We start from the raw sequence: 17,336 nt of genomic DNA, 5'->3' as shown, positions 1-17,336 counted from the left end.
CTAAACAGCTGTGAAGGCATGTTGCAGCGGGGATTACTATAACAAGCATATATCAAACCAGGAGTCTCATGGAAAGCGAAGTATACATGGACAGATTCGTGGTAGATGTTTCAGAGGTCTTTATTTCTCCAGCCGCATGGCCGGGGCTCTGCTCAGGAACACCTCCAGTCGCGGGACCCCAGGGTCCTGGGCGTTATCAGGGAACCCAAACCAACCAATGGGAAACAAAGGTGACCAGGGGCAGGGAAACCCCGTGCCTCCCCCCCAGGGCCCCTCTCCCAGGGCTACATGGCAGGGGAGGAGACCCCAACAAAGGCAGAGGTTGCTGAAGTGTGCAAAAGGAAATTCCCTACAGAGTATTGTCCAGTAGGTTAGTTTTATGCAGCTGACTATTAAACAGAGGTCAGCTCAGGATCACTCCAAAATAAAGTACCCCGAAGGGATGTGTGGACATTGGTTGGGGACAGTAGAAAGAGTTCAGAAATTATGGATTAGTGACTATCGGAGGAATTTTGGGGTGGCCTGTGCATTGATCAATGGGTGGTGAGCAATGGTACTATGCATCACTTCCTTCACTTGGGTCTTCGGGGTTTTTTGGATTTTTTTCTCATTACAGTATTTATAATCATTAATAGGATCATGAGTATTACTAGTATTGTTGTTATGTTTTACTTTGTTTCAATCATTAAACTGTTCTTATCTCAACCCATGAGTTGTGGTGGGGGTTTTTTTGGAGGGGAAGGATTGGTTGCTTGGTTGGTTTTATTTTCTTTTTTTTTTTTTTCCTTATTCTCTTCCCCATCCCATCATTGGTGCTCTGGGGAGGAAGTGAGTGAGCAGCTGCATAAAAGCAAGTTGCCATCTGGAATTAAACCAGGACACATTCTTATTTTTGAGTAAATGCAATCATCTTTATTGCAAATGTCTTTCACTATCATCTTTTTTGTGTTTGGGTGTTTCTTTGATTTTTTATGACCTGTTATGCTACAAGAGTAGTGGTAGCAGATCTTACTGTGGCTCTGATTGCCAGAGACAAGTTAGGTTAATGTCAGACAAACATGTAATACTTCTACTTTTTTTAAAGTTTTCTGAGCAGGGAGTTTCTGAATAGTTATGTTTATTATTTCTTTATAGCATAGTGACCACCAAAAAAATCACGTTATTGCTTGTACTGCCATAAAGCCATTTCAGGTCACTTAACAAAGTAATAGAAATAAGGGGTTTTTCTTAATGCAAGAAAGTGGTATAGTGGCATATTAATAAAAAAATAGAATTTTATTTAATATAAAAATTTACTTAGTGATGCTGAAGCCAAATTTTCCTATACCATGCTGTAAAAATTGACTAAAAGACAATTAAAACTTGGGGATCATTTTTATAAGCTAATAAAGAGAATATTTCTGTGTGACATTCTATCAAAGTAATTAATTGGCTGAACCAGATTTCACGTCATTATAGATGGCAGAGGTAGCAGGCAACTGGTGTATGATGTGTTCAGCACCACTTTACTCATTTTTTTATTCCCTGTGCAGTTATTTATGCTGTCCTAACTGCTGAAAACAGTTGGAGGAAATTTTAAGTTCAAGTACAAGTTTTTAACCCATTCCATTGGAAGTACTGTTCCCATAAAAAAGAAGGAAAGCCTGTTATCATCTTTATGGGTGTTTATTGCAGAAGTTAAAATGATTCTTCATTGTATATTCTGAAAAAAAGCACTCACAGTGTTATGCATAAATGTTGGAGCTTTTTCATACAATTGATTTGTTTAGGGAACTAAATTAGTGCAAGTTTTAATTTGGAAAATTTTTTTCTTATTTACTTGACACCTCTGGGTTTTTGTTTGTTTGTTTTTCAGGAACTGTAATTGGTGTTGTTATTTACACAGGCAAGGAAACACGAAGCGTAATGAACACATCCAATCCAAAAAATAAGGTAAGTTAGACTTACTCTGGGATTGCCAGATTCTGTTCTCAGTAAACTTAAAAATAGATGTACCTAAACCCAAAATCTACAAGTTTTTACTGTGATATGTTTCATGTGTGCTGAACTGTCTTGAATTTTGGTACAAGAAGTGAATTCTGCCACTGCCTCCTTTTGAAAGTAAAATTATTCTTCCTTTTGCTAGAGGTGTTAGAGGTACTAATGGAGGCATTTGTCTTTGAAGTATCAATGTGCATCTTCAGACTCAAATAATTCTGTCTCACAGCTACATATTAATTTTCACTTCTCCCAGATTATTTTACTGTAAAGTATTTCGCTAAGGGTACATAGTAGTTTTAAGGAGTGTTTAAAACAGACTACTAAAGTTTATTTGGGCTACCAGTGGTGGTAGAACAAGATAACTTAGGTTCCAGTCAGTACCCAGAACACACTTTCAGGGATTTTTGCAAGCAATTAAAACATTTTCAAGAGATTCTTCTGTTGAGAAGATACCAGAAGTTTCAGTGCTTGCCTCTGTACAAGGTTCTTACAGTTCTAAACAAAGCAAATAGCTCTTCACTTAATCAGTAATGTTTCTATTGTAAGTTGGGGAGCGCCCTCAATTTTAAAGAAATAAAACTTCAGCTGCGTGCTGTACCTTACAACCTAGACCTGTGTTTTGTAAGATGATAATTATATTAAGAAAGGAAAGAATGATTGCAAGAGGTTTAGAAAAAAAATCAACTGTGACAGGTTGCCATTTTCACGCCATTCATATTAAGTTGCTCTGAGTAGGAACATCGAGAGTGAAATGATAATACAAATTGCTTGAAGCAGTTATTGCAGTCCCCTGAGTGTATTGATTTGTGTTTCTAATAAAGAGATGCTTTTAAATGTCTCATTGACTGAGACAGGTGATATGTACCATTACGTGGATTAAGATGGCCTTCTATTATTTTGATCTTTGTAACATGCATTTAAAATAATAGAGTAAAATGGAATCAGAATGTTTGTGGTGTATGGTTATTTTCTATTCTACCTGATACAAAGACGAGCCCTTTAGTAACAGAATCTTCTTCAAGAATTCTGAACAACTTCTGACTAATAAATAATTCTCACAGGTGTTTAAAATGAAATTATTTAATGTAGTAAATTGATAGGGGAGTATGCATAAATGTAACATGCATTACCCAAATTCAACAGATTCTGGAGGTGTCTTAGGGTTTTAGTAAATGTTAAATTTTTTGTGTGTGACTATTTCAACAAAAATACTGGCATGGGGATTTTGTCTCTGTGGACTAAGCAACCTTGTTTAAAGCAGTAACCAACATGTAAGATGGCCAGTAAGGATGAATTTGGGAACTGAAAACAGAAAAAGACTTATGGCTCTCACAGCAGAGTAAGTGATAAAATGGAGTACTGCACTGTAAAAAATTGTTGTCATCGTTTATAAGATACAGTTTTAGCTGTACCTTTCTGTGCAGTCTGCATCTTACTGTCTCTTTCTTCTACCATAGGATGAGTTTGGTTTGCATACTTCTGTATGATAAGATGCTTGCTGCCTGTAAGTGATATTTTGCGCTGGCTAGCCATGCAGAAGGTAGACAAACAGAACTCAGTTCATTCCTCCTCTGTGTATTTGGGAATCTCCCTGTGTTTACTCAAGGTTGACAATAATGGTTACATGTTAGGTAGGGTATGTAGCATTAGGAGCCAAAAGGAGGGCAAAGGGAGTCTAAAATAGCCTTTGAGAGTAGAAGATACATTACAGTTGAGAGATTAAGGATTTGAACATTAAAAAAAAAGAAATTTGCATCCAACTTGCTGAAACAAAATTAAAATTAAATAGATCAATTGTGCTATTGCTACAAACTTGAGAGGAAATAAGTCTGCTGCCTTTTCTGCTTTAGGAAAGAACTGTTTCAAATACTGTTTGAAACTGGTTTTAAATGGCACATTGTCTCTTTCTGCTGCTCTTTGAAAACAAATAAAAATAGCATTTTAGAGATTTTCCTGTAAAATCTGTTGATACACTCTTGTTGGGAATATAGTTCAATGATGCTGGTGTCTTCTTTCTCTGAGAGAAAGAAAACACTGAGATCTAAGATTCCCAAATTACCGTGTCAAACTGAAACTCATATGTCCAGAAATAAGCAAGAAATACATGGACCTGACTCTTTTATCAGTCCTCTTTTCATTGAAATACAGATAAGTGTTACAGTTGTATTTCTTGCTGGAGAGTAACATTACTGCTGTACTTTGTACTATAAACTTGTTTTTTCTAATGGTAGATATTTAGTTTTCCTTCTTAAGGGTAGATGCTTTTTGAATGAACCAATATTAAAATTTAGAGATGCAGACCTGCTCTATAAACACTCAGCAGAAGACTAAAACTGAAATAAGTTTAAGAAAACTTGCACAAGAAAAATTGTGAAATTTATGTACTTGTTCAAGCATGGGATTTATCTGTATGTTAAACTTAGAAGGATTTATTGTGTTTGCTGAAGTATTTAGTCATTCAAGCAACAATTTTCTTAACTTAAAGTCAACACTTACTTGTTTTATTACAATTGTAAAAATTGTTTCATTGCCTAAGGATGCAGACACAGTCTGAAAAACACAAAGATAGAGAGCATAGAATTTTCTTAATGGATCAATTCAATATGTTTTTAATTCCAACAATATAAAGAAAAATTATTTCTGGCAAGGTTTAATTTCAGTCTAAAATGATATATGTTCTGTGCTTCAGATAAATGTAGAAGTGGTAACATCAACATTATGGTGTAATGACTCTCTGCATTTTACCTCATTGGCAGTCACATCAGCTTACTCAGGAATGCAGTTCCAGCCTTTAAAGAAAAAAAAAAAAATCAGATTGAATTGTGCTCCTCACAATGCTGTAATCAGTAATCAATCCTATTTGGATAGATATTCTTAAACCTTGGCTTTCTGGATGAAGTTGGACTTGTCAATGCTAAAGGTCATTTACAGGTGTTAATTAACCAAGAGGGAAATTAACAAACTAAGGTTATTTATTTATTTTGTCTGGCATTTTGCAGTGTTCTCATTCTTACCTATTTCAAGAGCAGAACAGTTTTTTGTTATCTAAATTCAGAGTTGCTTTTGCAGCTTTGGTCTTCATAGAAAGCAAGGCTGTTAGTGCAGCCCTTCTGCAAATGTGACTTGTTTCCATCAATGGAAGCAGATTTTGGGGGTTAAGTTAAAAAAGCACAGTGTCCTTGGCAGGAGATGGAAATAAATTCCAGGTAATGTATTTTGTGTACTAAGATTGAAACATTAAAATTACTTGGACTTTGCAATATATATACACCCAGAATGTACACAGTAATGCATCCAAACAAGTAGAAATTATCATAAATGGATCTCCTGAGAAATCAGTAGTCTCTCTAAAGGAGTTACAGCATGTAATCTGCCTAGTGTGCTTCAGATTAGTATAAAAATAGTTTTAATTTTGCTAATCCTTATAAGCAGCATTCGAAACACTTTTTTTGTCCCCTTATTTTATGGAATTCTACATCTGCTGTTAAATTTTAACATCAGAAGTAAAACTTCATAGTAACCATTTAGTGTTCATCAAAACAGTAATATTGTTTTTACCCTAATTCTTAACTAGCCTGAAAGCTAACTACTTCTGTGGTTCCTGCTTTTGTTGCTTGTTTGCTGTTTTGATTTGGTTTTTTTAACAAATGAAAGTCTCAAAAGGGTAGTCGGGTTTTTTTATGTGTATGTGTTGCTCTTGATTATTTGAAAACAGTCTTGCTATTCCAGTAAACTGAGGCAAAATCATTTTACTGCTCGCTCTCTCTCTCTCTCTCTCTCATTCTCTCTCTCCTCCCTAAAAATTTCTTCCTGGTGTTTTGTGACCAAATTTACTTCACTGTGTTTAAAAGGCTTTTATCTGTGCTCTTTCTCCCTTTTTTATGAGGATGATTTTTGAAAAATATTTGCTAAAAAAGGACAACCCTCCCTCCAGTTCTTTATTTGGAGTGAAATGGAGTGGCTGGAGCAGATTCACGTGTTCCCAGAAACTGATGCCACTTCACCAATTTCCCTGTTCAGCATAGCTTTTTCAATACTCAGAATACATGCTTCTCCTGCCTTGACACATTTTTTTGAATGTCAATAAATTAGGTTGTCCAGCATCTTGTTAGTGGCTCTAGTAAGCCGTTCTTATCTGTTCCACCCCAAAGGCTGACATTTCTAAGTCCAACTTGCATTTCTGTTCAGAGCTTCATAAGGGCATTGGCGTTATCCTGCTGCTACATTGTTGTGCAAGAGCCCAGCATATTTTTTTTACTAAATAGATAATTTGATATTCGTAGTCTGTTTGAGAAGAAGGGCTTTCTCTGGCTGTATGTCTGAAGGGTCAGGGTAAAAGTAGAGCAGTGAAAATTGTTATGTGGCTCTTCATGGCAAATGTTAAGGATTTATAAGAAAAATGTTTATGCCACACTTTTTATTGGAGTATTGTGTGCTGTAGTTAGTCCTCCTAAAAACTTTTCTTTGTATTGGATAAAACTGAAAAAGCTGTCACTTACAGGTAGTATGTAGTCCCCATACTTCGTTTGTGCCTTGACACAGAGCTTCTGTCCAAGAAAGTGCTTAACTACCAGCTTCCCATGAAGTACAAGAATCCGTCTCTTGGTGTACAGGAGAATTCGTGGGATCAGGCCACAAGGAAATACATATAATAGTGTTGTTGATGCTTTTCTCTCCATGTGCTGTCATCTCTGTGCAAAGGAAAGAGAGTAGCACCTTGAAAAGCCTACAGTGTCTCAGCAAGAAGGATGGAACAGTGTTAGCTAAGGAGGAAGACAAAAGGTATTTTTCTTTAAAAGTTTGGAAAGAAAAGGCTAAATGGCAGAGGAGGCACCTTTGTTGTTCCAAAATTAGAATGTAGGAATATTGATGCTTGGAAACAGCAGAGTTTTGGCAAACCTAAGACAAAATTTCTGTGTCCTTTACTCCGAGACGGCGAGAACATCTACCTACTATAGTTACCTTTAACTCCATGAACTGAAATAGCAAGAGTGTCAAAGTGGGAATTTCAATCCTTAGATGACTAGTATGGAAAAAATGTAATTCCACATAAAGAAGCTGAGGTTTTCAGTTTTCTTTCATATATAGAAAACTGGAAGAATGCTAGATTTATACCATGATATTAAGACAATAAGAAGACAGTAAGACTGAATGTCTTGATTGACTTCACTGAGTGTATATGTAGACAGAATTCACTTCATGCAAACAGTCTGTTGTACTGGGGGTTTTTGTTCATTCCTGGATTTACAGTACGCTGCTTCTTTTCAGAGACTTGGTGGGGTACTTTTATCCACATTAGCAGTGCTTTTCATATAGCAGTGTATATATTTTTATTCTCTTCTTTACTGTGTTCTCAAAAGAAATAAAATGGTAGTACTACAAATGGGAAACTGAGGCACGTGTGATAAAGGAGGTGGGGTGGGGGGAGAGCAGAAGAGCCACAGAAGAAGCAGGAACTGAGAATGGTTAGTTTAAGGTATTCAACTTCATTTCTCATCCAACCTAGTGGAATGTTTTACAGTGCTCTTAGTTTCTAAATTCTAAATTCTAAATTCTAAAACTGCTAATTTTGGGTTGGTGTGCACATGATGTCTGTGGGTTTGCATGCACATGATGCCTGTAGCCTTAAAGTTGATCTTAATGTATTTTCTTTGGCGTCTCAAAAATATTAGATCATCACTTGCTTACCTACTTTGCTGTTACATCCCTGAGCTGGAGAAGAAGTTCTTCCATGATGTGGCCTGCTATCAATTCACAAGTTAAATTACAGAATAACCTATGCCCTAACTTCTAATTTGTTCTGAAGCCAACAATTAAATGTATCATGCAATTGGTATACCAAGGCATGTGATAGGTCTTTTCTGGCTGCATGTAAGTAGTGTGGTGCACTACATTGCGTTGTGGTGTCTGAGGCACTCAGCCTGAATGCTGCACAAGCTGAAGAGGTTGGCTGTGCTGTGTTATGGTACTGCTGCTTGGGACACGGATGTTGAATCACTGTCCTTTTTCAATTGGTGCCACTTCCTGTTTACAATCCTACTGCATGGCAAAGTATGGGCAACAATATACAGTTTAGTTCTAAACAAAATCATTGCTATACAATAATATACAGAACAAGTGAGGGAATGGCTCTTTGGTAGTGAGAGAGAATTCTCGCTGTACTACTGTGTACAGTATCCTGAGTTTACTGTGTATTTTACAGTTGATGGCAAACTCTTCCACTGATTTTGCAAAGCCAAATAATTTGTTCACAGCTTAAAATTCTTATAATGTTAGATTCATTCCCTGTTATAAGACTATAGAAAGATAAAAATTGATATGTTCCTGAATGTGAATGAGAAGCCAAAAGCCATGTCTAACTTGGAGTCCTAAATTCTTGTGATTTTCATGAAGAATGTTACTTGATGTTCTGTGATCTCTCTCTTATGATTTTGGAGACTCCATTTAAAAAGTTGCTTGGAATTTGGTATCTTAGTATTTTTAGAACATGTTAGAATTTATCTCAGTAGTTCAATGTCATTTCACACTGGTGTTTAAGGAAGGATCAGTGGTGAAGTATACCATTTCTGGAGTACTCTATTATCTATTAAAATGGATTAATCTCACAAAACAGAACAATTCTTAAAATTGATCAAGTTGTGGAATAGCAACAACCTGTTACTTACTCAGCAGAAATTACATGTATTTTACCTGTAGCAAACTAGGCTAAAATGAATGATTTGTGGTAAAATAAAGAAATCATTTGAAATGTCATCATTCTATAGGAGACAGTGCAGAAGGGAGATCCCCTGCACAGTTGGCTTGTGTGGAGTATCCCAGTGAGCTCTCAAAGAGGCAGACCCTGATGGCTGTTTCCTCTCAGCTGCTGTCTCCACTGCTGCTAATCAGCTGAGGGAGTTTGCTCTTACCTTTACATTGCTCCTTATGGCTTTGTTGCCTTTCAGAATTTAATCAGGCCCTTGGCAAAATGCAGCTGCTGGGAGGGTGGAGCAAAGGGCACCCTCTCAGAGGGTACTTGGAACCTCATCCCATGGCTTAGAGTTGCACCACTTTCAGAAGGCTCTACGTGTGAGACTTTGTTGGCAGTGAGCAAGCCAAAGTGATGGCAACTAAAATACTGATGTTGTGGAAGGAGGCTGTTGTGTGTTTTCCTACATTAGTGTTATATTCTGTGCACTGGATATTTGCTAATAAGAGCAACGTACCACAGTGAGCACTTTTTGGTGTGTTTTTTTTTCCTTACTGTGTGTATTTTGTTGGAAATCTGAAACCTTATTTTTGGAATTATTTTTTCCTTATTAAAGATCCATGCAAACATGTTTCTGAAATGTACAGTTCCAAAACTCGATGCTGCAACTGTGTGGAAAGTCAGGTGTGCCTAAGGTCTTTAAGAACTCTAGTTGTTATTAGGAAAAGCCTATATGCTTTTTCTTTTGCATAATTTTTGTGATTTCTGCCATTGTTTTCATATTTTTCTGAATAAACTTAATTTTTTCCAATATGGAAAGGAATTATATAAGAAGGAATAGAGATATTAGTTTTAGTGATGGGTAAGTTCAAATTATATTAATTATTATTTTTTACAATTATTATGAAAGAGGGACGTCCTAAATGTCAGAAACTAGGACCTTTAAGACCTGCAGAGCATTCTTAAAATAGATGCTCATTGGATTTTCACAGCTTGTATTTGGATGCTTTACAAGCATTAATTATTGTTTACTGTTATTATTGGATAGCCTTCTTTTTGTGTAGAGCAAGTATAAAAAACAATCTTTTGAGGTTTTCATTTATGTGACTCAATAATTTATGCAGCTGAAGTCTGATGTATTTCTCTAAGTACTGGAGGCTCAGTAACCATCATGATTCACATGCCTTGAAATCTCAGTCTACAGTGATGGATATCTAGAGAGAAAGAAAAGTTCTCTCCATACCAGGACATAGTATTTGTTTTGATGTAGGCTGAACATAGTGATCATAACTAAGATAAGTTACTGAGTTGTGTTTGCACGCTTGAAGTAACAAGCTTGTCATATTCTTAACAAATACAATCTTTGCCTCTCTTTTTTACCTCAGTTCAGAGAGCAAGCCTGTGGATGCATGTATCAGATGAAAATAATGTGGTTTAGATTGTGGATTAGTTTGTAAAGAGTGGATTGCTCTTCATATTCTAAAAGCTCATTCCCTTCCCATCATATCTTTTGGAATGTATCCCAAAATACTGTTTATACAAAACAGCACTCAGTTTCATTTCTTTTATGATTTGGAGACATTGTGGAATCTTTTCTTAATCTCATAGTCTCCAAGGAATCCACTCAAATATTTTCTTTTATAAAAGCAAAGATAGATGACTTGTGACTCAGCTCAAGAAAAAAAAATAAGATTCTTACTGATGCCTACTGGGTTTGAGGGATAGGCTTTTTTGTTGTTGTTGTTGTTCTGCCTACCATGTAGAGCTCTTTTTCTAGTTTAAGTTTGACAGTGGTTGGACAGTTGTTTATCTCGGTTTTTTTGAAAGAACTGTTGAAAAACTGTTTGATTCAGTTTGTCATGATTCCCTTCTATATGTATGGTCTCTGTTTCATGATGTGATTCAGCCAGCACCAGTCCTCTGCTTTGTATTCAATTTACCTTTCTTCTGACTATCTTCCCCCTTGCCTTGTTCTGCTTCTCCACCCTGTTACTCTGGTCTCTCTAATACATTTACTAGTTCCACCTACCCCTTTCTTTCTTCCTTTCATCTCTTTACACATCTTACTCATGCTTGTTTTTTCTCTGACAATGTAGTACATTTGTGAAGAAGAAAGTTTAAGTCTTTAATAAGATGAAATTATCAAATAATAATGTGTCACAATTTGTTTACCTTGAAAAATGCTGTCTTGGTTAGTGTGCACTCATTTTCCGCAGGTTCACCTCTTCAGCTCTTATCTGCATCCTTCCATGTGTTCCTCCTTAGCCTGTCCAGCCCTGTCACCTTCCTTTTAGAGCTACTTTCATCGCAACTCATGTATCTTTCATCTGCTTTGCTATCGAGTTGTTGACTTCAACTTGTGAATGCATGATTGATTTCTTAACAGTTCTATGCATGTGTAGGGATTCCCCATAAGCAGTTGAGTAGCCATTTCACTGACCTTATCTAAACATAATTTTGAAATTCCCAAAGGTTCTCTGGCTGTATGTCCACCTCTTATTCTCACTTTTGGGTTTTTGTTTCAGCTATTACTGTATCATTACTTTCTCCTTTGTGCTCAAATCAATTTGTCAGTTCCTTGGCTTGTAGAGGTAGTTTATGCAGTACCTAGTGCAGGGCTGTGCTCCATCTTAGGGGATCTCACTCTCGATTTGCAGCTAAAAAAAACTGAAGGAAATTCACGTGTATTTATAAATTTGGAGCTTGTGGGAATTAATTTTTGCAAATGAGATGCGCCTAATTGTGTTTGAGCTGTGAAACAGTACTTTTGAGGCCACTGGCAGAAGTATGGAGGGGTACCCATTAAAGTGTTGTATTCCATGTATGCACCTTCCCCTGGCCTTTTTTTCCTCTTGCATTGAAGCATGTATTCAGAAGAAAAAGTGTGTTTATGTAGCCCTTCCTTTGGGACACAGGTTTGAATCGTTCAGCAAATACATTAGCTGATGTTCCTACTAGTTTTGTAATGACTCTGCCTATTGTGAGGTTAGGATATGCTCTGTATGCGGTGTTTTATTTTTAAATATATTTAATTCTGTAAACACTAGGTGAGCTTTTAATGCCTTGCATAATATTTTATATTCTATTTTAACTTTCCAATTTCCTTGGAGAAACTGAATTATTAATTTCGAAGTACTGAAGAGTTTTATAGTTGTGCTACACAACAGTTTCCTTGTGGAAGGTCTGCTAGCTTCCAATGACCCTTAGCTGCCATCTGGTACAAATTCAAAGTGCTTCTGTCATCTGCTGCTAATTGCTGTCACCTGCATATTGCAGTCACTGAGCAACTTGGATTGCAGTAAAGCAGGAGGCATACTGCTTTGTATAGCTGCAATCTATCCATAATACCCATGATTTCTTTATTAATATTAATTTAATAATAAAACAAGTACATGCATCATGAAATGGTATGAATTAATATAAATGACATTTCATGTTTATTTTAGCAACTTTCAGGGCTTAATCTGACATTCAAAAATGTGAGTAGATTTGTATTAATAATAAATACATTTATTATTTCAGTATTCTTCAGCCTGTTTATTCTGCTGAGATTGTTCAAACTGAATCTTACAGAAGAGTTCTCTAATCTTTTTTGTAAGCTGATAAGCTTTAGTCAGGGCACTAGCCTACAGCACCCTATTATATTAATGTATTTTACTTGTAATTTAGAGAACAAGAAGAATATCCTGATCTGAAGGCTAAACTGTCCCCTGTGGCACTTGCACAGCTGATAATCCTGAACTAGAAAGATGTGTATATCAAATAGTTTACAAAATGAAGCCAGCTGTGTTTACCTACATACTGTGGCTTCCTGACATGCATCATTAAACCTTATTAGCTACTTCCTTTTACAAAGATTCTTGTAGTCTTGAACATTGCATATTAACATTTTCTGCCCCTCCAACTGGAAATTATTTGCTTTATTGTAGAGTGTCAACTTGCTCTAGTTTCTGATATGCGTTCTAATTGGTACTTTAGAGTATAATCGTAGTGAAATACCACTCCGTGCATTTCTTTATTTGGAAAATTAATACAGACCTTTTCACTTCATCTGTCAATCTGTGCAACTTTTCACACAATTCCCAAGTGTTGGGATTGCTTGCAAACCATTAAGTATGAAATGGTTCATAAAATGTCTTTAAGAAGATAAACACAAAAAGAAGGAGTTGACTTCTCTGGTAAGGTTTTTTGTTGTTGTTGTTCCTTGCTTAATAGAAATAAGGCTATTTCAGCTGATACATTTAATGATGTAAAAAAACTCAAAAACACTGTGATATTATAAAGTTAATTTTTGTTGTTCAGATGAGGTTTTGTTTAATAAAACCACCATCCTGCACACATGCACACACACCCCCCACTTGATTGCTGAATTCCGATAATGAAATTCAGCTCTTAAACCTTAGGAAAGCAGAATTTTTGAAGTATTATGCTCTCTGTGGGTATAAACAGATTTGGAATTAAGTACAAAAATCAAAATATGTATTATGTATGTGCATTTGTACATATTTACAGCTCTTTGGTATATTTGAGCAGAAAGACAATTAAATACTTCTGATCTCTATATTATGGACAATATTATTCCACAACCTTTTTTATTCATATGATCCCAAGGATAATGTCAAAGCAACATGTTCTGTTGAATTGTCTTGAAACATATTTTATTTTAGGACAGGAGGCAGTAGTAACACAGACATTATATAAATTTTGAATAACATGTAACTGTCTAGAGAAAAAAATTAAGAAACATCTTAAAATCCTTTTTGTTGATATTCTTCTTCTAAAAAGTTTGTTATTTGTTTCAGAAGGACAGTTTTATTTGTAAATACAGCAGTGCATTAAAATTTACCTAGAAATTCTAGAGTTCATGTCATAATTTCTACTACATATTTGAGTCTGAAAATTGATGTTTTTTACATAATGCTAGTAAGAAGTTGTACATCAAATCTTATCTAGAAGTCTTCATTGAGAAGATTTATTTTTTCTGTTCCTTAAGTAGTTGTGGACATTTGCTCTGGATGTATTTTGGGTATTTCTACTCAGACTCAAAGAAGGTTCACTCCCCTTTCTTTGGCATTTTCCCTTATATTCTGACATTCAATTAATCTTTAAGGAGACTAACTGCTGTTTTCCTACCGTATGTAGCAGCTTTCAAGCTCCTCTTTAATTTTAAAGTGAACATAAAAAGTTTTTATTTCAATATATATCTCAGACTTTTTGAAACATTTCTTCTCAGCTTGCAGGCTAACAGGATTTTATACTCAGGGATAGCTAGGGACAGAGACAAAAGTTTGATGCAGTCAAAATACTCTGTCTTTTTCTCAGTTCCTTTCTCACACATTTTTCCATTTATTCTTGAACACTATTATATGTAACTATACGTTCATATTCCTTATGAATAGGATTCAGATGTTAATGCTTCCAGATAAACTTTTGAGATGCTTTGTGTTGTGTGGTTGTTCATTTTTTTTTTGTTTTACCTCATTTCCTGTGGAAGAATACCTGGATGGTTGTGTTTGTATTTGGACCTGTGCTGAGCCAGGTTTAATGATGAAATTGGAGTATATATAGCAGAGGAGGAGGGAGGTTGTAGAAATGCTCCACCAATTAATGAATCACAGCATACTGCCAATTTTAATTCCTCATTCGAGAGTTTTTATTCATTCTCTTGCATTTATTGGCTAATCCATCTTCATAAAGTTGCCTCAGTCACTTTAATAATATATGTATTGTATCTACTGTATTACTTCATTTACATTTCCATGAAGAAAGGTTGCAGCTCTGATTTCCATCTACTTCTATGACATAAGCACCAGCTTAATGTATCACTGTTTCTCACTGAAGTTTTTTTCCAACTTTCATTAACGTTTAAAATATCAACGTGTAATAAAATATATGTAATTTACATGGAAAGACATTTTCACATGCACCTCTCAATTTAAGCTTGAGTAAGACGGAAGGAAAACATACCCTTTAAACTGTCTTTAAACTTGCTTTCGTATGGGATAAAATAAAGTTGTGAAACTTTAAGCTTAAACTTTCTGGGTTCTTGGCTTCATTCATTTAATTATATTCTTAATGAAAAAATTGCTATGTGTTTTGATAACCTTAGCTCTGACCTCTCTTACCCCAGCCCTTTGTGAGATTAAACTCGTTACAAAATGTAATAATCTCTTCTAATAGCTTAATCTAGATAGTCTCTGAGGAGCTGAGTTACTAACACCTTCTTTTTAATGTGGAGTAAGGAAATGTTGGATTTCTTTAGGTATACATTTTCCAATATTCAATTTCAAAGATGTCTTTGAAAAAGCTGTAATGTTCCCATACCGTTTATGAAATATTATTAAACATAGTGTGCCATATATAAAACTCACAAATTCAGTCCCTACCATGACAATACAACATTTGTGCAGTTTTCTGTATGAAAAAGTTTTTTAGACCAGTCAGCCGCATGCTCTGAAGTGTAGGTATATTATAATTCCCTAAATTTACGCAAATGGAAGAGCTAGCTGTCAATTTGTTAGGTCCCATTTGTAATTGTTTTTTCTTGAAGGAAGTTGTACCTGTTACTGAGCTATTTAATTTTTTTACATATATCTCAATTTTTTACTCTTTTTTTTTTTTTTTTTTTTTTTGCAAATTCTACGCAATAAAAGCTTTGGAACCAGTTCTCCCTGTGCTAGTTTTGCAGTTATTTTGGTACAGCTAATTATCTTAATCTGTGAGAGAGTAAATCATGATTTTTTAGTCTACTCAGATCTGAAAAAATGCCATCTCCATTGAGAGTGTTTCAATAATAGTGTGTAATGTGTAAAGCTGCTTATTCTGTATTCTGACCCTTGAAAGACCTGATTACGTTATAGCATCCTTAGAAAAGTCTTGAGTTGAAGCTGATGATGGCTGAGCTTAAGGAAGATATAACAAGCATATGTAAAAGCTACATATGAAATACAAATCTGAAGACAGTGTTCCAGTGTAAAATCGAGCACCTTTAAATCCTGCTCTTCCTCCGCCCCTGAGAATTCCATGTCTTAGCAATATTGATTGGATATAAGGAGGATTGGGAGTGCTTAGAAACTCTAAATGTCTTCTGTGCTGTGTACCTAGATTGTTTTAAATTAAAAAAAAAAAAAAAAAAACAATGAATTGAAGTTTAACTGTGCGAATGCTTTTGGTTGTTGAAGTTTCTAATATGACTAGTTATTTTAGATTATTGAAGCAATTATTCTAAATTGATGGGTGGTCTTGAGAAAATGTTTACAACTGGTAGCTTCTACTAGGAGAGTATGTTTGTAATACAGCGCAGTCCCTGTATGGATACCAGAATTTAAGGGGCTGTTAACTTCTTCGATTTAATGTGCTCCGTACGCGTTTTAATCATTCACGTTTGTGACAAATACGTAGCGAAGTCAGAGAACATATGGTCGCACAGCATCTGACTAGTGCTGCCTTAAGGTGCCAGACTGTGACTGTATAGAGGTGTATGAAGTGTAACTTTTTGCTAAGGAGGAAATAGAATAGTCTGAGTACACACTCTGAAGTGTCAGAGCCGAGTAATTAACTCCGAGCGTTTCTAGCGGAACGCGGTGGGAGGCGGCGCGGGAGGCTCCGTGCGGCACAGGCGGGCGCGGCCGCCCTCTGCTGACCAAAGCGCGCACGGCAGCGCTGCCCGCCGCAGCCTCCCCTTCCCTCTTCGGGCAAACGGGAGCAAAAGCCAAATAGCCACGGCTTGGCTTCATTGCTCTGCGTAAAGAGCAAACAGCAGATTGAAGAATATTTAGAGACAGTGATGTAGTTTACCAAACCGCAAAAGTGTTAATGAAACCCAGATTTATAGTCAGCAGGATATTAAGAATGAGTCGTGTTCAGTTTCTCTCATTAGGATCACTTGAAACAGAATGTTTTACTACAAATAGAGTATCGTTTGCATTTAGGAAAACCAGGATACAATTGAAAAAGAAGACACACTTGGGAAGGTTATGAAATCCGTGACTAGCATTTCACAAAACAAGTGCCTTACTTCAACCAACTGAGCCCTACTGAAGTGCAGTTGTGGAAATGGCTCACTTACAGTTTTTATTACAGTAGACAACTAGAGAGGGCTAAGCACCTCTAAAATCCTGGAGAGGACTCTCGAGCTTCAATTTGAGTATCTAAACTCAGATGATGTTGAGTCTGGAAAAAGCAACAATATAAAATGGATGAATAAATGAGGCAGAGAGAGAAAGAACTGTTTGAGTCCTCTTTTTTTTTTTTTCTTTTAGCATTATAGGTATTGCTATCTACAAAAGGGAATTCTGCTTCTAAAATGATTAGTTTATTTCAAAACACATAAATATGTATTTATGAATAGTGTGTTAAGGTAAAGCCAGGCAAGTCAGAAGGGTAATCTCAAAACATAATAAAAGTATTCTGCTTTTAAGAGCATTTAAACCTCTGGTTTTGAATATGCATCAAAACACTACAAAACATGTACTTGAGCATCTCTTTCATTGGAAAGTGACCATGTATTTCTTCTTGAGTTTTAAAATTTCTGCTGTTTTCAATGCCTATGCATTGGAGATGGACTGATTTATGTAAGAATACAGACAAGTAATTGTAATTAGTTTCTTTGGGGATACAATTAACAATAAATATCTAAAATTATTTGTTTAAATCAGTGTAGAAATTA

General features: G+C 35.8%; 1 protein-coding gene across 2 annotated transcripts in view; it reads left to right on the top strand.

Annotated features, from left to right (window-relative positions):
• ATP9B (ATPase phospholipid transporting 9B (putative)) overlaps nucleotides 1-17,336 on the top strand; it is a 145,915-nt gene that overhangs the window by 74,483 nt on the left and 54,096 nt on the right. For both annotated transcript variants that reach the window (XM_017738617.1, XM_008637125.2), the window contains exon 10: nucleotides 1,856-1,932. In XM_017738617.1, the coding sequence (XP_017594106.1) occupies nucleotides 1,856-1,932 (77 nt within the window). The remainder of the gene's footprint in view (nucleotides 1-1,855; nucleotides 1,933-17,336) is intronic.

The sequence above is a fragment of the Corvus brachyrhynchos genome, unplaced genomic scaffold (assembly GCF_000691975.1).
Source record: "Corvus brachyrhynchos isolate BGI_N302 unplaced genomic scaffold, ASM69197v1 scaffold146, whole genome shotgun sequence".
Taxonomy (NCBI): Eukaryota; Metazoa; Chordata; class Aves; order Passeriformes; family Corvidae; genus Corvus; species Corvus brachyrhynchos.
The sequence above is the reverse complement of the archived record's forward strand: the minus strand, read 5'-3'. Positions and strand labels throughout refer to the sequence as shown.